We start from the raw sequence: 24,573 nt of genomic DNA on the forward strand, positions 1-24,573 counted from the left end.
AAAATGAACGACTAACGGAATGTAATCACAATAGATTCATTTTGAGATGTCTACATAAAATGTATAAACTGGGATAACTGCTTTGTAGGTAGTCTACGTCTACTTTGGCTTAATTCAAAATTTGAAGTGCCATATTAAAAAATAGCCGTGTTGGTCAAGTATCTGATGACACCATGGCCACGCTCCACTCCGAACTACTGTACTCTACATGACATCAGCACGCACCAAAATGGGCGCCACATCCTGTTTAAACACATTTACTTACCAGGCTGTACTAAATTCCTTATCTTCTGACGCGTCTGGTCCTCTACCCATTTGTTTATTTGAGACCTCGCCTCTTCCGAGCGACTGAAGTTTAATTCCTGAGCTCCAGAAAGGAATCTGACAGCAGCCGCCTTGAAGTCTTCTTTGATTTTGAAGCCGTACTTTAAGAAAATCCTGTTTGCGATATGAAGTGTCACCTCGTCGTACTCCTAAAACATGTTGCGCATATTTGTACACTGATAATTTAACTCTATACAATGATAATTTACTGAAACCATTGATTTTTTCATTTAAATAATGGAAAACTGCACCAGTTACTTATGTTTTCATACTTAACACAACGCGTTCCGAGAATTTATTCTCATCTTCAGATGCATTGATTTACATGAATAATTTTGCAGATGTTTGCATGTATGGTTTTCTGCCTCTCTTGTGCTGTAGATATTTTTTTAAAGTTCCACTGCAATCGGAAAATCGGACAGCAAACGCTTGGAATGTTTTTATGTGCTAGTGTTATAAATGGTATGTATGTTTTTGTACTTACAGGTACTGTGCCTCTTTCATTAGACAGAATATCACACACACAAATATCATCAGTTACAATGTTTTTTTTGTAATCAAAATCAGCTACGATGTTTGTTCTGTAATCAAAACATGCTACAAACATATTACGACACTATGATTTCACAAAGAGTTTGTACACAGTCAGACGTAGTAAAGTGTTTTCGGATTGCATTATTATGCATACACTGTGGTGACAAAGTCACCTACTACTATCATCTCGATCCTCCTTTAGCCCGGCACAGTGCAACAACTCGACGTGGGATGGACTCAACAACTCATTGGAAGTCCCCTGCTGAAATAAAGAGCCATACTGTCTCTATAGCCGTCCACAATTGCGAAAGTGTTGCCGGTGCTGGATTTTGGGCATGAACTGACCTCTCGATTATGTCCCATAAATGTTCCATGGGATTCATGTCGGGCAATCTGAGTGTCCAAATCATTTACCCGCATTGTCCAGAATGTTTTTCAAATCAATCGCGAACAATCGTGGCCCAGTGATGTTTCACATTCTCATGAAGTCCATGAATGGTTGCAGATGGTCTCCAAACAACTGAACATAACCATTTCCACTCAATGATCGTTTCAATTGGACCACAAGAACCAGTCTGTTCCATGTAAACACAACCCATACTATTATGGAGACACCAACACCTTGCAAAGTGCCTTGTGGACAACCTGGGACTGTGGCTTCGTGGGGTGTGCACCACACTCGAACCCTACCATCAGCTCTTGCCAAGTGGAATCGTGATTCATCTGACCAGTCCACAGGTTTCCAGTAGCCAAGGGTCCAACCGATAAGGTTTCGATCTCAGGAGAGGCACTTCAGGTGATATCGGTCGTCTGCTGCCATAGCCCATTAAGGTAAAATTTCAACGCACTGTCCTAACGGAGACGTTCGTCATACTTCTCACATTGTTTTTTGCGATCATTTCACGCAGTGTTGCTTGTCTGTTAACACTAACAACTCTACGCAAACGCCACTGATCTCGGTCGGTAACTGAAGCCCGCGCTGCGTTGTCCGTTGTGAGACGTAATGCCTGAAACTTAGTATTCTCGGTACATTCTTGACACTTTGGCCCTCGGAATACGGATTCCCTAACGATTTCCGCAATGGAATGTCCCAAGCATCTAGCACCGACTACCATTCTGCATTCTAACTCTTAATTCCCGTCGCGCAACCATAATCATGTCGGAAACCTTTTCACATGAATCACCTGAGTACAAATGACAGCTCAGCCAAAGGACTGCCCTTTTATACCTTGCGTACGCGATACTACCACGATCTGTATATGTCCATATCGCCATTTCATGACCTTTCGTCACCTCAGAGTAAAGTTGTCGATCATAAAATATATTTATACCGCTATTGGCTACTGAATTATCGATTACATTTTTTATATATGAGGAAATTTACATATTTATGAAAAATCTACAGTTATCATATGCAGGAGAAACATTTGAAAAGTTGAACTGTTTCATTATATAGTTTGTCATTCAGAATTTTTTCTCCTTGCTTTTTGTGGCGTCCAAAAATTTCAAGTTCATCTATTACATCTATTGTATGTGACTTTTGGATGTGCTGGAGTTCGTAAAATCTTTTTCTAAGTTTTCAGAAGGTTGTCCAGTGTTTTCGTGTGTTTTTCTCCTGTAATGTCCATGGTAATAATAAGGAATAACTTACTAAAGCACAAAAAGTGTTCACAAGCTGAAATTATTGAATTTATAGAGTTAGTAGAAATAATCCCCAGTTACAAGTACTTTACATGTTTATCAACAACCAGATCGGCTAGCCAAGGGCTGATCGATATCTAGCACAACAGCAGACATTTTCATAAACCATCTAGAACACAAAACATTCGTCAGTTAGGAATTGCTGAAAAAAACGTAATATACTACAAAATACGTGTGGATGATACCTTAATTTTAGTCAGAGGTACACCAATGACACCAGTAACATCATAAATTTGTTTAATAATATACGCAAGAAAATAAATTTCGCAGCTGAATGACAAAAAAATAATAGGATTAATTTTCTACAATTGTCCATAGAAAACGAAAACAGGCACAATTTCAAAATATAGATAAAAAAAGACAACGTCCAACAATACAATCTCTGCCACATCAAGTAATGCATCTGTACACAAGAAAGCTGCATAGAAAATGATGGTATACAAAGCAAATAAATTCCAATGAACAAATAGGACAGGGAGAAAGAATGAGACGTCATTAAGAAAATTGCCGTGGCCAATGACTTCTCCACCTCAATGGCAGACAATATGCTGAAACCAACAACAAAAAAACAAATGAATTCCTAGCTGTTTAGAAGGATCCAATAATACAGTCAAGTGTTGGCCAGCATACCTTACATAGGTAATATGTTTCAAAAAATAGGTATTGTACTTAGGTGAAAGTGTAAAATTAGTTCTCTCTACAAACTAACTACTAAAAAATTAGTCCAAACCTTAAACAATAAAAAACGTAAATTCTCAGACTCAGCAATATACAAAATCATATGCAAAACTTGCACATGCTACTGCATACGACAAACTGGCAGGAATTTTCAAATTGAAATAAAGATATTGCACCACATGAAAAAAATTCGCATACAGTGGATTTAATGGAGGAGCTTGAAATTTTAGTCACCACGAAAAGCAAGGAGAAAAAATTCTCAGTGAAACTCTAGATAGTAGATCATTAACTGTTTCAGAAGTTTCTCCTACATAGGATAACAATAATAATTTTTATAAGTATATGCATTTCCTCACATACAAAAAATTTAACCCATAATCCCATAGTCAACAGGGGTAAAAATAATTATAATTGATAACTTTGTATGTATAATGTGATCCAAAAACACTGCAACACTTCTTACTGTGTAAAACTCTTTGTGAAACCATAGTATCGTAATATCTTTGTAGCATGTTTTGATTACAGAAACAAACAATAGAAGTGATGATTTGTGTGTGTGTGACATTTTGTATGATGAAGGTTGCACAATACCTGTAAGTAGGAATACAATAATACCATTTCCAGGGCTGGACACTCGTAGATAACACTAAACACTCCTAGATTCATGTTGTCCGATTTTCCGATTGCAGTATAACATCAAAAAGACATGTACAATGCAAGACAGGTAAAAATCATATATACAAGCATCACTAAAAATATTCATGTAAACAAATGCACTTGAAAATGTTAACAAAGTCTCGCAACGCTTTGTGTTAAACATGAAAAGATAAGTAACCAGTTCACTTTTTCATTATTTATATCATGAATGACACAGCTGCAGGCTTTCCTAATACATCAATCATGATGAACGAAATTAAGTCATAGATTTTTTTTTTGCATTTATCCCAAATACAGTTAAAACGAAATAGCTTAAGGTAGTGATTTCCAACCCTTTGGGTTCGTGGCTCGCCTGACGAACTGCATTATTTCTGTGTCTTCCCTATAGGATACCTTGTAAAAAGTGATGTATTTAATAAAAAAGAATTACGAATAAAATACAGCTAACGTCTATTCCACACAGCTGAGTAACAATTTAGGATCATTACGCTACAGTCTCAATGTGAATATAAAATTTTTCATTTACTTACATTTAGTTGTGTCATTAGCGCTCTGAAGCCATTCTCGATCAGTTTCCATTCATCTGGCAGGTGTAGTCCCGCCGCGATCTCTATTGCTGTATTTCCTTTTGCTCCAAGAAACACAAGTGCCAGAGCTACCTGAATACTTAGAGGGGAAAAGAAGATATTCCCTGGTTGCTCTGCTAAGCTCTGAAACAGAGTTAATGGGTCACACTGTTCAGTTACAGTTATCTCCAAATACTTACTGCAAGTTATTCTTACGAAAACAAGAGCTGGTAAAGACGAAACGTGTTAGATATCGCAAGAAAGGCATCTCTATTTGGCTGTTTGGGCGAACCTGATTTGCTAACCTGTGCAAAACTCCATCCATACAAATCTTCTATCATTCACCTATTGTCTTGCATTTTATCCACGTATTGTTTCGCAAGTGATGAAGGTTTAAAGCAGGATAATGCTCCGGGATGATAAAATCTGGTGAAGAGAAAACTTAAGTATTGTCTAAAGACGAACTTCAGAACATCGGACTGATTAGACATCCACAATGAAATTTTCACTCTGCAGAGGAGTGTGCGCTGATATGAAACTTCCTGGCAGTTTAAAACTGTGTGCCGGACCGAGACTCGAACTCGGGATCTTTGCCTTTCGCAGGCAAGTGTTCTACCATCTGAGCTACACGAGCACGACTTACGATCCCTCCTCAATGCTTTAAGTCCGCCAGTACCCCATCTCCTACATTCAAAACCTCACAGAAGCTCTCCTGCGAAACTATTAGACATCAGAGAACTTTTAACATTGCAGATTGTCAGCAATCGTGAATAATTTAATGATTATAAAGAATCCGCCTCGACTGCAAATAGAAACCGGATGTTGACCTAGGTCTTTTGCCCTTTTGGACGTTCTGTATTAATGCAGGATCATGCCTCTTTAGGCAGTTTGTAGTTTTAGCGTTTTCCGAAGAAGGCGTGGTTATCCGCGCCGAAATCTAGGTCAACATCCGGTTTCTATTTGCAATCGAGGCGAATTCTTTATAATCGTTAATTTATATTTGACATCAGTGCACTTTGTCATAGCGTAAGGGGGCAATTTAAGTCATCAACTAATACGCAATGACAACCAGATTTGCGAAACCCAGTATTACTACAACGTCACTCACTCACAGTTGCCATCGGTCAACTTCTACAAATAGCAGGGTGTAACACTTTGTAAAGAAGTGAAATTAATCACATAGGTTCACTCACAGGTAAAGCAGGTCGCAGATCTCTGTTCACTGATAGGGTGACAGGAAATACAGTGGGTCGGCAAAGGAAATTGCTTACAAAATACTCGTGTCATTTATCCTAGAACATTGCTCCCGTGTATGCGACTCACACCAATCAGGATATACAGGGGACATTGAACGTATGCAGGGAAGAGTAGCACGAATGGTCAGAGGTTTGTATGTCCCGTGGGGGAGTGTCACAGAGATGCTAAAGAAACTGAACTGGAAGAGAGATGTAAACTAGCCCTAGAAAGTCTACTTACAAAGTTTCAAGAACCGGCTTTAAACGAAGCCTTTAGGAGTATATTACAGTCCCCCAGCTATCGTTCCCGTACGGATCGTGAGGAAGAGATCAGACTAATTAGTAATTACAGCACCAACAGAAACGTTTAAGCAGTCATTCTTCCCGCGCTCTATACTCGAACGGAACGGTAAGACACCATAATGTGTAGAACACTCGGAAGAAACCTCTGCCATACACTTCAAAAAGGTTTGTAGAGTATGGGTGCAGCTGTAGAGATCGATCCGCGCACCTTTCGATCTGCAGTCTGACGTTTACCCTCTGAATCACCTTGTCACCCATCGATTCGTTACGAATTTGTAAATATTTTTCGCTGTATATTGATTTTTAATGGATAAGCTGATACTGAATTAATTCATCGAGAATGTCTGAAAATTCGTAAGGACCACAACTGTCCACAGAGATATTTTATTCCAGAGCCATCTAAGAGTACTTGGCACCACTTGTAAGCATAGAATTGTATCGTTGACTATCGATAGTTGCCTCTCTGCCGAACGCAGACTTTCGTGGAGAAAGGGAAGAGTGTTGTGTTGATGCATTGGCTGCAGCACGTATCTTACAAGTTATGGCGAAGTAATTGAAAATTTTTGCCACACAAGTTTTGCCTTTAATTTCTGTGTTCACGACTCAGTATCAATGTTTATGCAAAAGGTGACGTTTCTCGGTTTCGTGTGCCGTATCGGGCGATCAACAATCAACCGCGTCGTGACAGACAGTTACGGAAAAATAATGTGGACTGGTATGATCCTAAATGCAACTTCTAAGTGAAAGAAATACATATCCTTTTGACTGGCTGAATATCACGAGCGCAGGTACTTCCTCGTTCGTACGCGTGTATCGTACCCGAAATTTTATGGAGCATTCGGTCACGCGCACGCTTGTGTTATAAGCTATTGAGTTTTTAGTACTGTTGGATTCCATCATTCAGACAGCAACCTTATACTTCTCAATGGACACGTACTTGGAATACAAATAATGATTACGTCCATTGCGGAATAATGTTAATTGTGAAGGGTGCAGCCGGCCGATGTGGCCGAGCGGTTCTAGGCGCTTCAGTCTGGAACCGCGCGACCGCTACAGTCGCAGGTTCGAATCCTGCCACGGGCATGGATGTGTGTGATGTCCATAGGTTAGATAGATTTAAGTAGTTTTGAGTTCTTGGGGACTGATGACCTCAGATGTTAAGTCCCATAGTGCTCAGAGCCATTTGAACCATTTTTTTGAAGAGCGCAGCCCCACCCTGTGCGAGTGTTTAACACAATACAGAGAATTCTACCAGATCAACTTGGTATCGTTGGTGTGAGTGGCTCCTCTCGCTGCTAGACAATAGGTATTACAGGGCACGTCATAGCAGGCAGTGCAGAGAGCAGCAGGTCAACCGCCGCAGGAAATACCAGGTACGTGGGTTTGGGCACACGGTCGTTAAATATCCAGCTCCGTTCCTGTGTCTCGGGAGTGTTGTACAGACTCCAGTGCTAAAGGCTAGCTTTTATTAGTACTGCATATCTACCCCCTTAACATACCGGGCGAGTTACACACTCTTCTACACAGTCCAGCCATTTAATGCCCCCACCGCCTCTCAGCTACCAATCACACGCAACAGGTGGCAGCACTAGCAGTGGAGGGTGTACACAGAGAGTGACGGGGTGGAGGGGGGTCGCCGGAAACAGGCCAGTCGTTGTCGTAATGCGGAAACGAAGCGTTTTATCTGACTACCAAAAGCGCCTGATTATTGGCTTTCGGGCCACGTGAGCATACATTTCCAAAAAGGCTTAAGTTGTAAACAGCTCGCCTGTCGCCGTGGTTAAAGTATACCGAGCATGGCACAATGGCTCTATCTAAAAGAGGTGCCGAGGCCACTGTGGCACACCACGGGCCCAAATGACAGGGGCGAAAGACGGCTGCGAAGATGTGTACGGGCGAATAGACGCGCAACTGTTGAGTAACTGACCGCCCAGATGAACCAGGAAGCTACCAACAGTGTCTCCTCAATAACCGCTTGGCGAACGTTGCTGCGTATGGGCCTCTGCAACAGACGCCCGGTTCATGCACCCATACTGACTGCTGTTCATCGGTGACAAAGGCTGGAATTTACACGCCATTACCGCAACTGGAACTCCACTGATTGGCGTGTACGGCGTGAAACGTCTGAAAGCGAACACCATGCAACAATCATCAGAAGGATCCAAGCTGGAGGGAAATCCCTACGTGATCTCGTCATTCTGGAAGACATAATGGGTCAACACAACCACGCGTCTTTCATTGCAGACCATGTCCACCCCTACATACAGTTTGTTTTTCCTCGGAACGATGGCATCTGCCAGCAGGACGATGCACTTGTCACACAGTTCGCAGTGTATGTGTGTGGTTCAAAGAGAACCAGGACGAGTTAACTGTAATCCCCTGGCAGACACCCCGGATTTAAGGCCAATCGAGAATCTGTGGGACCACCTCGATGGGGCTGTTCGTGCTATGGATTCTCAACTGCAGTTGGCCACGACACTGGAATCAGCATATCTCCACGTCCCTGTCTGTACCTTCCAGAACCTCACCGACTCTCCCCCTGCATGTCTCGAAGCGGTCCACGCTGCAAAAGACAGTTATTCAAGTTTTTGACAGATAGCCAAATGAAACCGAGATAGATGTAAAAAATTAAGTAAACTGTTTGTTATTTCAAAATTAATCACCTCAAATGTTGATAAATTTATCAGACTTTGTGATAAGACAGTCAGTGTCTTCACTGAAAAATATTAGCGCTTGGTTACCGAAGCATGTTTCTACCCAGGCATGAATCTCTTCATCCAAAGCAAATCGATCGCCACGTATGTCTTTCCTCAGTGCTCCAAAAATATGGAAAGTAGGACAGATTGGGACTGTTGTAAGTAGGCTGTTTAGGTTTTTATGTTGGTAACGCCACTTAGCGCGCTGTATGAAAATCACTGACTGTGCTGTGTGCAGTCTGTGGCTGGTTGGACTCTTGTTGGAATACTCGCTTGTGTAGTGTTGGGCAGTTGGATGTAAACAGCGCGTAGCGTTGGGCAGTTGGAGGTGAGCCGCCAGCAGTAGTGGATGTGGGGAGAGAGATGCCAGAGTTTTGAGCGGACGATTTGGACGTGTGTCCGTCAGAAAAAGGAAACTTGTTTAATTGGATGACACAAAATTTTATATATATATATATATATATATATATATATATAATGACTTTTGAACGCTGTTAAGATAAATACATTGTTTGTTCTGTATCAAAATCTTTCATTTGCTAACAATGCCTATCAGTAGTTAGTGCCTTCAGTAGTTAGAATCCTTTATTTAGCTGGCAGTATTGGCGCTCGCTGTATTGCAGTACTTCGAGTCAAGAAGATTTTTGTGAGGTAAGTGATTCATGAAAGGTATAGGTTATTGTTAGTCAGGGCCATCCTTTTGTAGGGATTATTGAAAGTCAGACTGCGTTGCGCTAAAAATATTGTGTGACAGTTTAATGGTGATCAGAATAAGCAAAGAGAAAACTGTTCCAGTACGAGGAGTTTTTCTCAGCTGTTTGAAAATCAAATAACGTAGAAGTTTACCAGCACGGTCATTCTTAATTTTTCAAAGGAGACGTTTCGCTATATGGAGGATGTGTGATGGCTTCCAAGCGAAACTCCTCTGGCGTACTTGAAAGAGCCTTGGGCGGGCAAATACCCTTCATATAAAGAAGATCTCTCACCAAGCGAGATCCATATCTTTTGAGCCTTGAAGAATGAGTAGTACTAGTGTCCGATATGCGGTCTCCTTTACAAATGAGTCACACTTTCGTAAAACTCTCCCAAGAAACTGAAAACAACCATTTGCCTCCCCTACTACAGTCTTTACATGCTCATTTCGTTTCATATCGCTTTGCAACATTACACCTAGATATTTAATCGACGTGACTAAGCAGTACACTGCTAATGCTATATTCGATCATTACGGAGTTATTTCCCCTACTCATCTGCCTTAACTAACATTTTCCTGCATTTAGAGCAAGTTGTCATTCATCACACCAACTGGAAATTTTGCCTAAATCGTATCCTCCTACAGTGACTCAAAGACGACAGCTTCGTGTACACTGCACAATCACCACCAAACAGCCGCAGATTGCTGTCCACCCTGTCCATCAGATCATTTATGTATCACACTTTCCTGAGGCACTCCTGACGATACCCTTGTCTTTAATGGACACTCGTCGTCTGGGATAATGTACTGGGTTCTGGTACTTAAGATGTCTTCGAGCGAGTCACATATGCGGCAACCTATTCTGTATGCTCGTAACTTCGTCAACAATCTGCAATGCGGCACCGTGTCAACCTCTTTCCGAAAATCTATAAATATTTATTTATTTACTCAGCCTGACCTGATTACGGCCTCGAGGTCCTCTCTACATCGAACCAGGTTTACACAAATACAGTAGCTTTTTACATCATAGTTACCTAAGAAATTACAATTTCAATATGAGAATTAATAGTATTAAAATGATCTGCGTGTGCATAGTGACAATGTGACTAAGTAATGCTGACTATGAACTGATAAAGTTAGTAGTGACAGTACTTGTACTACTGCCGCTGCTGTCTCTAATAGTGATAATGGTAATCGAAGTAAGGGCCAATGCCATATAGTACTCTCTGTAACACCGTACTGGAATTGCAACTGGACCTGGCGACATATACGTTAACTCTTTCAGTTGCTTGTCTACACTAGGGATGCCTATAATGATGACCTTCATGCAGGAGTTTGTAAGACAGTCAAAGGTCGGTATGTCTGTACGATCCTCCTGCGTGAATGATTTTGTAAGTGCGGGATTTGAAACTTCGGCTTTCGCTTTGTTGTCCTCTATTGCCACACCAAACTGGTCAACGAGTGGCTGTATAGAAGCCTTCGACCCGCTGAGCGGTTTTCCTTAGGACCATAGTTTTTTCGGGTTCTTGGCCATATTTTTTTGCTGAGGTATGACGGTTGATATTTTTACAGATGAACGATTTCTACTAACTTTTCAAAGTCATCATTTAAGCGTTCCTTTTTGAACCGAGAATGCAACAGCCTCTGCTTCCGCAGCATTTTCCGAATTTTGTTATTAAATGACGGTGGATCTTTTCTGACCTTAATCCACTTACTGGCACATACTTCTCCAGGGCGCGATTTACAAACTTTTTAGAAAGTTTTACAAAATTTCTGGCAGAACCTACTGAACATTTTTTTTAATGGAATGTGGCACTTAGCACTTTTTCGGCGTAGTTGACACGTGTTTGACGACTTAACGCCGTTGGAAAAACCACAGGAGAATATCATGTCTGGAATAAACCATTTCACTCTTCGAGCTGTTCACACTGCACAAAATCACTAATATTGTTCTGAAGCCAACACAGTTTCAAACTGATAGTCACGGAATGGGTCACGTAGGAGACGGTTGTTTTGTCTAACAACAGCCTCACTCTCAGACCACTATGTACAGAGACGGCCAGAACCAGCAAGAAACGAGCAATCAACACCATCATTAAAGACGAACTACACCAGCTGATAGCCGTCCGTTATAAAACGTCTTTCAGATGATTTATCTTTGTGCGAGATATTAGTCGCTGGTCGGGTGCAAAGACACACTATGTACCGGTTTCAGCTGTTAAGAACGACACAATCTTGGGCTCCACGGCAAAAGTACATCAGTCTACGCTGTACTTGGATTAGCTATCTGACCAATCTGATGTCAACACGGCAGTGTTTAAGCAACGCGCCCAAGTAGATGGCCAGAGAAAACCAACTTGTGTTTCTGGAAGCGATGGGACCAGATGAATTACTGTCTGATATGTCATGTCGTTGGCCATTTTCTGTGTTGCAATCTACAGGACGCTATAACAATATCGTCACTTGCATGTGTGCCTTGACGCAATACTTTGAAAGATGTGTTAATTGAGAAGTGACAGTAAATTACATACTCTATGCGGTTTGCTATCTGAACATGTGGATGGTTGGTTGGTTGGTTGGTTGGTTGGTTTGGGGAAGGAGACCAGACAGCGTGGTCATCGGTCTCATCGGATTAGGGAAGGACGGGGAAGGAAGTCGGCCGTGCCCTTTCAGAGGAACCATCCCAGCATTTGCCTGGAGTGATTTAGGGAAATCACGGAAAACCTAAATCAGGATGGCCGGACGCGGGATTGAACCGTCGTCCTCCCGAATGCGAGTCCAGTGTCTAACCACTGCGCCACCTCGCTCGGTATTATGAACATGTGGATGACATGTACCTCTTTGGTTACCAGAGATTATGATAGGGGCAGATGAGGTCACTGTCGTTTCGCCGAGAGTACCTGTCAGTGGAGTTCGGTGCTGTGCTTTTGGCGGTCATGGCCGGCAGAGGCAACTATTGAGAACCTTCCCTATGTACCTGTGCACTTGGAATGAGATAAATGTATCTGGATTTGCAGATTCGTTGCGACCGCTGATCATAACAGCTCTGCCACTTGCTTTGGAAACATTTTTTCATCCCGCGAATTATCATAACGTAAAAGATGAAATTTCAATCGACAATATTTATCCGGGTTTTATAACTCCCCCCCCCCCCCCCATAGCTATTTCGTATTAAAGTCTTATTGCAATCTAGTTTTATACACAATTCCTGCAAAATAAGTGAAGTTTTTCCAAGGAAGGACAATATTATTATTAATATTACTTAACTTGAAGTTGGTCGGTGTCCAGGCGTAGCTTCCATTGCATAACCTTGTTGATATGAAATATGATCAGCTGTGTTTCTATTGACAAAACTAGTTTAATACCAGTTTCTTGGTACTGACGTTTTTTATGTTTAGATCACTCTTGTCCTAAAGCATTTTCACATAACACAGAAACATTTTCGCAAACAGTGTCTTGTAATGTTCAGACAAAGAGCTAATGCGCAGTATCTCAATGTTATAAGAGTTTACAAAAATGGAGAATGTCCTGAAGTGAACAACTGAATTGACTTCTGACGGAGTACAAGTTTTGCCTGTAGCGCTGATTTCCTAGTATATACTAAAAAAACATTTTGTTCTAGAAACATGTAGAACATTCGGTAAGTCAAATTAACGAGAACATTTCCGCTTTCAAGATATAGGACAGGTTTGAATAAAACCGTAATTTTTGTGAATTAAAGACTACTATAAATAAATGACGTTTATGTGAGTGTGAAAATAAATTAAACAAAATGATTCAAATGGCTCTGAGCACTATGGGACTTAACTTTTGAGGTCATCAGTCCCCTAGACTTAGAACTACTTAAACCTAACTAACCTAAGGACAGCACACACATCCATGCCCGAGGCAGGATTCGAACCTGCGACCGTAGCAGCAGCGCGGTTCCGGACTGAAGCGCCTAGAACCGCTCGTCCACAACGGCCGGCTAAATTAAACAGATTTCCAATACACTCCACGTCACAAGCCTCTAATAATATAAGTTTGTAAAATAATCAAATATAATGGCATTTGTTATGAATTATGGTACAATGATTTTATTACGCAGAAATAAAAACAAGGTTGCATTTTGTACTTTGTAGAGACATTCATGAAAAGACTAATTTTTATAGCATGTAAAATTATCAAAACGTGATGGACCAACTCTGAGCAATACAGAACTTTGCCAGAGTGCTAAGGCATTGCGAAATTATGGAAAAAAACATGAATCACTTACTTCCTATCTGAAAATCGGTACAATCATAGCTGAAAATAAAGTAGTTCAAAAATGGCTCTGAGCACTATGGGACTTAACATCTGTGGTCATCAGTCCCCTAGAACTTAGAACTTCTTAAACCTAACTAACCTAAGGACATCACACACATCCATGCCCAAGGCAGGATTCGAACCTGCGACCGTAGCAGTCGCGCGGTTCCGGACTGAGCGCCTTAACCGCGAGACCACCGCGGCCGGCAATAGAGTACTATCGTAAGTTTCTGTGACCTGAAATATTTACTTTAAATCTTGGTTTTGCTATAGTATCCATGGTTGCGAGCTTTAAAAAAATAAAATACGAGGTGTCCCTAAACTACGTACCCAGAGACTCAGAGCTGAAATAATAAAAGTTTTGGCTGGTTTCATTGTCTAGGGGCAGGGATACGTAGTTGCCGCATTACAAGCCAAATACTGCTGAGTCTACAGTATACGATATGAATATACACATGAATCGAATGGTCGAAGATTCCTATCACTTGGCAATTGCGAATTTTGAATGTAACATAGAAATTATAAACGAAAGATTGCAATTAAATAAAATCTGCAGGTACTATTTTTAAAGACTTTAAATTATGAGAACGATAGCAGAAGTACCTTTAAGAATGCCGTTTATTACTGCAAACACTTATTGGTGTCGATGGTCCAGCAATTAAATAAAATAAAAGTTGAATAACAGGGAAACAATAGATTCCTACTTCAAGGAATTAGTTAACAACTACACAGCTCGCGAGATATTCACTTCTAAACACATACTACGTCTTCACTGCAGAAACCACGGAAATCTCACAAGTGCACAAGTCAGCACTACGAAATATTTCTGTGTCCCGCGATCACGTGCAAACTACTCCACTCTGCCAGTGTTTCCTGCAACCGTCCATCGCACCTTCCCGTCCATCTACATCTACATCTGCTTGGATACTCTGCAAATCACATTTAACAGCCTGGCAGAGGGTTCATCGAACCACCTTCACAATTCTCTATTATTCCAATCTCGTATAGCGCGCCGAAAGAATAAACACCTATATCTTTCCGTACGAGCTCTGATTTACCTTATTTTATCGTGGTGATCGTTCCGCCCGAAGTAGGTCGATGTCAACAAAATATTTTCGCATTCGGAGGAGAAAGTTGGTGATTTGAATTTCGTGAGAAGATTCCGTCGCAACGAAAAACGCCTTTCTTCTTATGATTTCCAGCCCAAATCCTGTCTCATTTCTGTTACACTCTCTCCCATATTTCGCGATAATACAAAACGTGCTGCCTTTCTTTGAACTTTTTCGATGTACTCCGTCAGTCTTACCAGGTAAGGGTCCCACACCGCGCAGCAGTAGTCTAAAAGAGGACGGACAAGCGTAGTGTATGCAGTCTCCATAGTAGGTCTGTAACATTTTCTAATTGTTCTGCCAATAAAACGCTGCCTTTGATTAGTCTTCCCCACATAATTTTCTGTGTGTTCTTTCCAATTTAAGTTGTTCGTAATTGTAATACGTAGGTATTTAGTTGAATTGACGGCTTTTAGATTAGACTGATTTAACTTGTAACCGAAGTTTAATGAGTTCCTTTTCCCACTGATGTGGATGACCTCATACTTTTCGTTATTTAGGGTCAACTGCCACTTTTCGCACCATTCAGATATTTTTTCCAAATCGTTTTGCAGTTTGTTTTGATCTTCTGATGACTTTATTAGTCGATAAACGACAGTGTCATCTGCAAACAACCGAAGACGGCTGCTCAGATTGACTCCCAAATCGTTTATATAGACGAGGAACACTACATTGTGGAACGCATTAAATCACTTCTGTTTTACTCGATGACTTTCCGTCAATTACTACGAACTGTGACCTCTCTGACAGGACATCGCAAATCCAGTCACATAACTGAGACGATATTCCATAAGCACGCAATTTTACTACGAGAAGCGTGTATGGTACAGTGCCAACAGCCTTCCAGAAATCCAGGAATACGGAATCGATCTGAAATGGTTCAAATGGCTCTGAGCACTATGGGACTCAACTGCTGTGGTCATTAGTCCCCTAGAACTTAGAACTACTTAAACCTAACTAACCTAAGGACATCACACACATCCATGCCCGAGGCAGGATTCGAACCTGCGACCGTAGCAGTCGCACGGTTCCGGACTGCGCGCCTAAAACCGCGAGACCACCGCGGCCGGCGATCTGAAATCCTTTGTCAATAGCACTCAGCACTTCATGTGAATAAAGAGCTAGTTGTGTTTCACAGGAACGATGTTTCCTAAACCCATGTTGACTGTGTGTCAATAGACCGTTTCCATCGAGGTAATTCATCATGTTCGAACACAATGTTGCTGTTGTTGTTGTTGTGGTCTTCAGTCCTGAGACTAGTTTGATGCAGCTCTCCATGCTACTCTATCCTGTGCAAGCTTCTTCATATCCCAGTACCTACTGCAGCCTACATCCTTCTGAATCTGCTTAGTGTATTCATCTCTTGGTCTCCCTCTACGATTTGTACCCTCCACGCTGCCCTCCAATACTAAATTGGTGATCCCTCGATGTCTCAGAACATGTCCTACGAACCGATCCTTTCTTCTGGTCAAGTTGTGCCACAAACTCCTCTTCTCCCCAATTCTGTTCAATACCTCCTCATTAGTTATGTGATCTACCCGTCTAATCTTCAGCATTCTTCTGTAACACTACATTCCGAAAGCTTCTATTCTTTTCTTGTCTAAACTATTGATCGTTCATATTTCACTTCCATACATGGCCACACTCCATACAAATACTTTCAGAAATGAATTCCTGACATTTAAATCTATACTCGAGGCTAACAAATTTTTCTTCTTCAGAAACGCTTTCCTTGCCATAGCCAGTCTACATTTTATATCCTCTCTACTTCGACCATCATCAGTTATTTTGCTCCCCAAATAGCAAAACTCCTTTACTACTTTAAGTGTCTCATTTCCTAATTCCCTCAGCATCACCCGACTTAATTCGACTACATTCCATTATTCTCGTATTGCTTTTGTTGATGTTCATCTTATACCCTCCTTTCAAGACACTGTCCATTCCGTTCAACTGCTCTTCAAGGTCCTTTTGTGTCTCTGACAGAATTACAATGTCATCGGCGAACCTCAAAGTTTTTATTTCCTCTCCATGGATTTTAATACCTACTCCACACTTTTTTTTGTTTCCTTTACTGCTTGCTCAATATACAGATTGAATAACATCGGGGATAGGCTACAACCCTGTCTCACTCCCTTCTCAACCACCGCTTCCCTTTCATACCCCTCGACTCTTATAAGTACCATCTGGTTTCTGTACAAATTGTAAATAGCCTTTCGCTCCCTGTATTTTATCCCTGCCATCTTCACAATTTGAAAGAGAGTATTCCAATCACCATTGTCAAAAGCTTTCTCTAAGTCTACAAATGCTAGAAACGTAGGTTTGCCTTTCCTTAATCTTTCTTCTAAGATAAGTCGTAAGGTCAGTATTGCTTCATGTGTTCCAATATTTCTACGGAATCCAAACTGATCTTCGCCGAGGTCGGCTTCTACCAGTTTTTCCATTCACCTGTAAAGAATTCGTGTTAGTGTTTTGCAGCCGTGGCTTATTAAACTGATAATTCGGTAGTTTTCACATCTGTCAACATCTGCTTTCTTTGAGATTGGAATTATTATATTCTTCTTGAAGTCTGAGGGTATTTCGCCTGTCTCATACATCTTGCTCACCTGATGGTAGAGCTTTGTCATGACTGGCTCTCCCAAGGCCATCAGTAGTTCTAATGGAATGTTGTCTACTCCGGGGGCCTTGTTTTGACTCAGGTCTTTCAGTGCTCTGTCAAACTCTTCACGCAGTATCGTAGTTCCCATTTCGTCTTCATCTACATTCTCTTCCATTTCCATAATATTGTCCTCAAGTGCATCGCCCTTGTATACACCCTCTATATACTCCTTCCACCTTTCTGCTTTTCCTTCTTTGCTTAGAACTGGGTTTCCATCTGAGCTCTTGATATTCATACAAGTGGCTTAGATTTCTCCAAAGGTCTCTTTAATTTTCCTGTAAGCAGTATCTATCTTACCCCTATTGAGATAAGCCTCTACATCCTTACATTTGTCCTCTAGCCATCCCTGCATAGCCATTTTGCACTTCCTGTCGATCTCATTTTTGAGACGTTTGTATTCCTTTTTGCCTACTTCATTTACTGCATTTTTATATTTTCTCCTTTCATCAATTAAATTCAATATTTCTTCTGTTACCCAAGGGTTTCTACTACCCCTCGTCTTTTTACCTATTTTATCCTCTGCTGCCTTCACTACTTCATTCCTCAAAGCTACCCATTCTTTTTCTACTGTATTTCTTTCCCCCATTCCTGTCAATAGTTCCCTTATGCTCTCCCTGAAACTCTGTACAACCTCTGGTTTAGTCAGTTTATCCAGGTCCCATCTCTTAAATTCCCACCTTTTTGCAGTTTCTTCAATTTTAATCTACAGTTCATAACCAATAGATTGTGGTCAGAGTCCACATCTGCCCCTGGAAATGTCATACAATTTAAAACCTGGTTCCTAAATCTCTGTCTTACCATTATAAAATCTATGTGATACCTTTTAGCCCGCATCTCGTGGTCGTGTGGTAGCGTTCTCGCTTCCCACGCCTGGGTTCCCGGGTTCCATTCTCGGCGGGGTCAGGGATTTTCTCTGCCTCGTGATGGCTGGGTGTTGTGTGATGTCCTTAGGTTAGTTAGGTTTAAGTAGTTCTAAGTTCTAGGGGACTGATGACCATAGATGTTAAGTCCCATAGTGCTCAGAGCCATTTGAAGCATTTTTTTGATACCTTTTAGTATCTCCAGGGTTCTTCCACGTATACAACCTTCTCTTGGGGATTTTTCGTCTGTTTAAATTTGGCATGATTGTTTCGTTGTTTCTGCAACAGTGTTCTAACCCGTTTTGTGTACCAAGGAGGATCAGATCCGTCGTTTGTTAGTTTATTTGGTAGAAACCTCTCAATTGCTGCCGATACTATTTCTTTGAATTTAAGCCACGTCTGGTCTATACTTATATATTAATTTGGAATGAGTGGAGATTGTCGCTCAAGAAGGCGTCAAATGAATTTTTATCTGCTTTTTTGAATAGGTATATTTTTCGCTTATTTGTCGAACACAATATATGTTCTAAAATCCTGCTGCATATCGACGTTAACGATATGGATCTGTAATTTAGTGGATTACTCCTACTACCTTTCTTGAATGTTGGTGTGACCTGTGCAACTTTCCTGTCTTTGGGTACGGGTCTTTCGTCGAGCGAACGGTTGTATACGGTTGTTAAGTATGGAGCTAATGCATCAGCGCACTGTGAAAGGAACCTAATTGGTATAGTCTTGACCAGAAGACTTGCTTTTATTACGTGATTTGAGTTGCTTCTCTACTCCGAGGATATTTACTTCTACGTTACTCATGTTGGCAGCTGTTCTCGATTCGAATTCTGGAGTATTTACTTCGTCTTCTTTTGTGAAGGCATTTCGGAAGGCTGTGCTCAGTAAATCTACTTTGGCAGCACTGTCTTCGATAGTATCTCAATTGTTATCGCGCAGAGAAGGCATTGATTGTTTCTTGCCGCTAACAAACTTCACATACGACCAGAATCTCTTTGGATTTTCTGCCAGGTTTCGAGACAGTGTCGTTGTGGAGACTGTTATAGGCGTCTCGCATTGAACTCCGCGCTAAGTTGCGAGCTTCTGTAAAGGATCTCCAAATCTTGGGAATTTTGCGTCTGTTTAAATTTGGCATGTTTGTTTCGTTGTTTCTGCAACAGTGTTCTAACCCGTTTTGTGTACCAAGGAGGATCAGTTCCGTCGTTTGTTAGTTTATTTGGTAGAAACCTCTCAATTGCTGCCGATACTATTTCTTTGAATTTAAGCCACGTCTGGTCTATACTTATATTACTAATTTGGAATGAGTGGAGATTGTCCCTCAAGAAGGCGTCAAGTTAACTTTTATCTGCTTTTTTGAATAGGGATATTTTTCGCTTATTTGTCGAGGATTTGGGGATTACAATATTCAAGCTCGCTACGACAACCCTGTGTTCACTAATCCCTGTATCGGTTTTGATGCTGATTATTAACTCAGTATTATTTGTTGCTAAGAGGTCAAGTGTGTTTTCACAACGCTTTAACTATTTGCGTAGGCTCAGCTACTAAATGCTCGAAATAATTTTCAGAGAATGCGTTTAGCACAATTTCGGATGATATTTTATGCGTACTTCCGGAATTAAACATGTATTTTCGCCAACATATCGAGGGTAAATTAAAGTCACCACCAACTACGATTGTACGAGTTGGGTACGTGTTTGAAATCAAACTCAAGTTTTCTTTGAACCTTTCAGCAACTGTATCATCTGAACTGGGAGGTCGGTAAAAGGATCCAATTATTAATTTATTCCGGTTGCTAACAATGATCTCTGCCCATACTAACTCACAGGAAGTATCTACTTCAATTTCGCGACAAGTTAAACTACTTCTAACAGCAACAAACACGCCACCGCTAACCGTGTTTAGCCTATCTTTTCGGAACACTGTAAGGTTCTTCGCAAAAATTTCGGCTCAGCTTATATCCGGCTTCCAGTGCCTATAACGTTTTGAGCATCAGTGCTTTCTATTAGCACTTGGAGCTCTGGTACTTTCCCAACACAGCTACGACACTTTACAACTGTTATACCAATGGTTTCTGTATCTACGTTCTTCCTGTGTTCAGCCTGCACCCATTGTGACTGAAGACCCTCTAACTTAAAAAACCGCCCAGTCCACGCCACACAGCCCCTGCTACCCGTGTAGCCGCCTTCTGCGTATAGTGGACACCTGACCTATTCAGCGGAACGCGAATCCCAGCTACCCTTTGGATCAAGTCGAGGAATCTGCAGCCTACACGGTCGTAGAACCGTGTGAACCTCTGATTCAGACCCTCCACTCGGCTCTGTATCAGAGGTCCGCAATCGGTCCTGTCGACTATGCTGCAAATGGTCAGCTCTGCTTTCATCTTGCAGGCAAGACTGGTAGCTTTTACAACTTCTGTTAGCCGCTCGAAACCAGAGAGAATCTCTTCTGATCCAAAGTGACGCACATCAGTGGTACCGACGTGAACAACCACTTGCAGTTGGCTGCACCCTGTGCTCCTCATGACATCTGGGAGGACCCTTTCCACATCTAGGAGGACGACGGTTCAATCCCGCGTCCGGCCATCCTGATTTAGGTTTTCCGTGATTTCCCTAAATAGCTCCAGGCAGATGCCGGGATGGTTCCTCTGAAAGGACACGGCCGATTTCCTTCCCCGTCCTTCCCTAATCCGATGAGACCGATGACCTCGTTGTTTGGTCTCTTTCTCCAAACAACCCCACATCTGGAATGACTCCACTCGGTATGCACACGGAGTGCACATTGGTGGTTTTTACCCTCTTTGTCAGCCAAGTCCCTAAGGGGCCCCATAACGCGCCTAACGTTGGACCTCACAACTACCAATAGTCCCACCCTCTGCGATTGTCCGGATCTTGCAGGCTGAGTGGTTTCCTCTGAAGCAGTACAGGCGACAGCATTCGGCTCAGCGACAGTGTTAGCCACAGACAGCGCCTGAAACCTGTTTGTCAGACGAACCAGGGAGGTCTTACGTGCGGCCGACTGGGAAGTCTTTCACCGCCTGCTTTCGCCCCGGGGCGACGTTCCACCCGACCACAGGTTAGGGGTCAGCCTCTGTGCCAGAACTAAATAATTTGCCCCTGATAAGGAACTTGTAATATGTCACAAATTCGGTTTACTTTCTGACGCAAACGAAAACGCGAGATCTGCGGCTATTAGATTTTAAATTTACCCGTAGAAACTCAAGAAACGAAACTATTAAAGCACACAGATGATATAATAAAATTCGCTCCTGGTTAGGAACTCGTAAAAGTCACAAACGCGGTTTACTTAACTGTTGCTGCTTCTGTCGCGGTGGGCTACTACTGCCTGACTGACTAACGCCAACAAGCGGTCACACTAGTTTTCGAAACAAGCGAACAAACGACTATCGACTCGCGCTACGGAAATCTACTGCAGACCCTGACGAAAAGGCACGAACTGTATCTAGTAATACGGAGATATTCAAGAACCTAACTACCGAAGCACTCAGGTGAAACTAAATAATTTGACCCTGATAAGGAACTTGTAATATGTCACAAAATCGGTTTACTTTTTGACGCAAACGAAAAAGCGAAAACTGCGGCTATTAGATCCAGCACTCTCTCGTGTCCTGTGCGACCCAGTGCTGCTCCCCCACTTCCGTACAGTCTCTCCAGTCTTCAGTAGTCACCTGCAGTAGCAACGAGCGATGTGATTGACTAGGACACTTCCACCATGTCTCCAAGCCAACACACACTCACAAACATATTGAAACACATACGAAATACTGGATTCACATTTAAATAACTTGAAATTAAATAAATATTCCTATGGCTGGACTATAAACACGGTCTAACACACATTATTAAATAAATAAAAAAATTAAATAAACATATATCAAAAGAGTAGAAACAAAAGCAGGCCAGTAGCCTAATGTCTTTGTGCTTTCTAAAACACGGTAAAAATTTGACCAATTTCTTCATGAATAGTATTTATCTGATATAAACAGACATAGACGAATAAACATATTTATAAACATGCTGCTAACGTTTTCTCGTGGAACTGTGGAGTTGTCATGGTCTGACATTATCAATAGTAATCGGCCACTTTGACCTCCAATAACTCATGTACTATTCAAGTTACATGCCTGTAATTCATACCAATTTAGGCTTACACTAATAGCTTTCTAAAGACACGTCGATCGACAAAATCGGATGAACCATTTATATTTGGGAATTTCGTTGCTGGGTGTTACTTGTATAATTTACAGTCAGATACTAAACTTTAAACTAATAAAGATATTGAAAATCTGATTACACCATCAGAATCATCGTGCAAATAATGGTAATGTACATGTTTCTTTCTAAGGTATCACGATTCCTCTGGCTATTATTAATTTCTACACGAATTGTGAAATGTCCACCATCTTTGGTACTCCCGGCATACAAATCTCATTCATCGACACAAAGCACAGTCCTCGTCACAGCGTCAACATGTAATTCCCAGCCACGCGGTCGGCCTGGACCACGTGCTGGGTCTACCCCTCTTGCTCCTGCTAACGTTTGGCACCACGTGGTTGCTGATGAGCCCCGGCTTGCCTAGCGACCCGTGCGGCCACGCCAACTCCGAACTTAGAATAGTTTCAGCGCACCACAACTCGCCCATTACCTCGCATGGTAGATTATCTATCGTGTGTTCAGAGAGCAGATAAACAATTCCTCTTCAACATTTTAAACGTTTATCAAAAGAAAAGGAAGGATAACATTTTATTTAATTGAAATACTGACCGGTCTTTCATTCCTGTGTAAATCTGCATCATTGTTTGTGACAACGACTGAGGGAAGCTAAGGTTCTCATGCTACTATAACTGAAAATCTTTGTAGTTTTGAACTATAATATAATGTAGATTTAGAGCGATCCTTTCAAATTATTTAATCCCGGTTTGTCACATTTTTCTCTTAATATTGGAAAGTAAAATTAATGTATCTTTACTGACACTGCTTTCACTGGGTCGTGGTCAGATAGATTATTGATAACCTATTGAGTGTTTCAGTGCAAGCACCTAATATAATTTTGAAATGTATAAGCCACGAAGCGATTTCTGACAGATCCGTACAGCTCAGTGACTGCTTTTTAGGTACTAAAGCAGAGCAGAGAATCGTCTCCATTGCATGGGTTGGATCAACTGTAGGGCTAAAACCAGCTTTTGTGCGTTGTAATTAGGAAACTGTGATCATCTGTAACTTTCTGTATAATGTAGAACTTGTATTTTGTAAGAGCCTAAAGATGTAATATGTATCAGTTAACCGTTTTACCTTGTAATTGTTGGTGAAAATTTCATCACGTGTTTCAAAGACAGTTTCCTTTTGTGTTCAATTGTTAATCATTACAGATTACTAAATTCAGTTTAAAGTGATTAAATCGTACGTATTAGACAAATAGATTCGTCTCTTTGCATTGTTCGAATATCATTAGTACTACGAGAACCATTAACATTTGTTAATGGAATTCTTTCCCCCATTTCAATGTCTTCCTCAGGTCCCGGATATAAAACACCTCCGTCGTATTGTATAGAGCCATGGTTGCCCGTGCTTAAATACTGATTTACCCAAGACATTTTGCTGACTAAAATAAATAAATCATTACCACCTTTTATATACATTACATTATCGAACAGCACGTGTCGGGCAACCTTTTGCTGGCGTGGGTGCTTGCTCACATAATTGTCCTAAAAGGACAAATTATCTCGGCGGGACAGTGACGCCGCCATCGCGACCTTGGGACCCGGGGGGCCCCCTTTTTTTTTATCAGTTGCTGACCCTCATGAATCGAAACATGACTGCGTCGCGTCGTTTCATGATTCGAGGGTCAGCAACTGATAAAAAAAAAGGGGCCCCCCGGGTCCCAAGGTCGCGATGGCGGCGTCACTGTCCCGCCGAGATAATTTGTCCTTTTAGGACAATTATCTGAGCAAGGTGGATGTGGTCGTCATCATGTTTCCATATGATAATTTCTCCAGGGTAGACTGATGCGATAGAAGCAATTCGTCTACTAAATTCATCAATATCGTTTGGTCCTCTGATGACAATGACATCAGTGTAATACCATCGTTCTGAATTGCAAGTATTGTAGTACCAAAAGTTCGAGTTGTGGGGATATCGACCTCATCCCCTATGTGAATCCTTCTGGAGGGGGCTGTGAGGAAGTTCTTTGGCTAACAGAGGAGACACATAGCATAGGGGAATATGCTCGTGTAGAGATATGTATGTGATAGTT

The 24,573-nt window shown here is 41.5% G+C and overlaps 1 protein-coding gene across 1 annotated transcript in view; it reads right to left on the reverse strand.

Annotated features, from left to right (window-relative positions):
* The window catches only part of LOC126236003 (serpin B6-like), a 156,629-nt gene that overhangs the window by 67,183 nt on the left and 64,873 nt on the right, over positions 1–24,573 (reverse strand). The window contains exons 3-4 of the mRNA XM_049945012.1: positions 4,425–4,604; positions 266–473 (exon numbers count right to left, since the gene is read on the reverse strand). Coding sequence (XP_049800969.1) covers positions 266–473; positions 4,425–4,604 — 388 coding nt within the window. The remainder of the gene's footprint in view (positions 1–265; positions 474–4,424; positions 4,605–24,573) is intronic.

This window comes from Schistocerca nitens, chromosome 2, assembly GCF_023898315.1.
Source record: "Schistocerca nitens isolate TAMUIC-IGC-003100 chromosome 2, iqSchNite1.1, whole genome shotgun sequence".
NCBI classification, from domain to species: Eukaryota; Metazoa; Arthropoda; class Insecta; order Orthoptera; family Acrididae; genus Schistocerca; species Schistocerca nitens.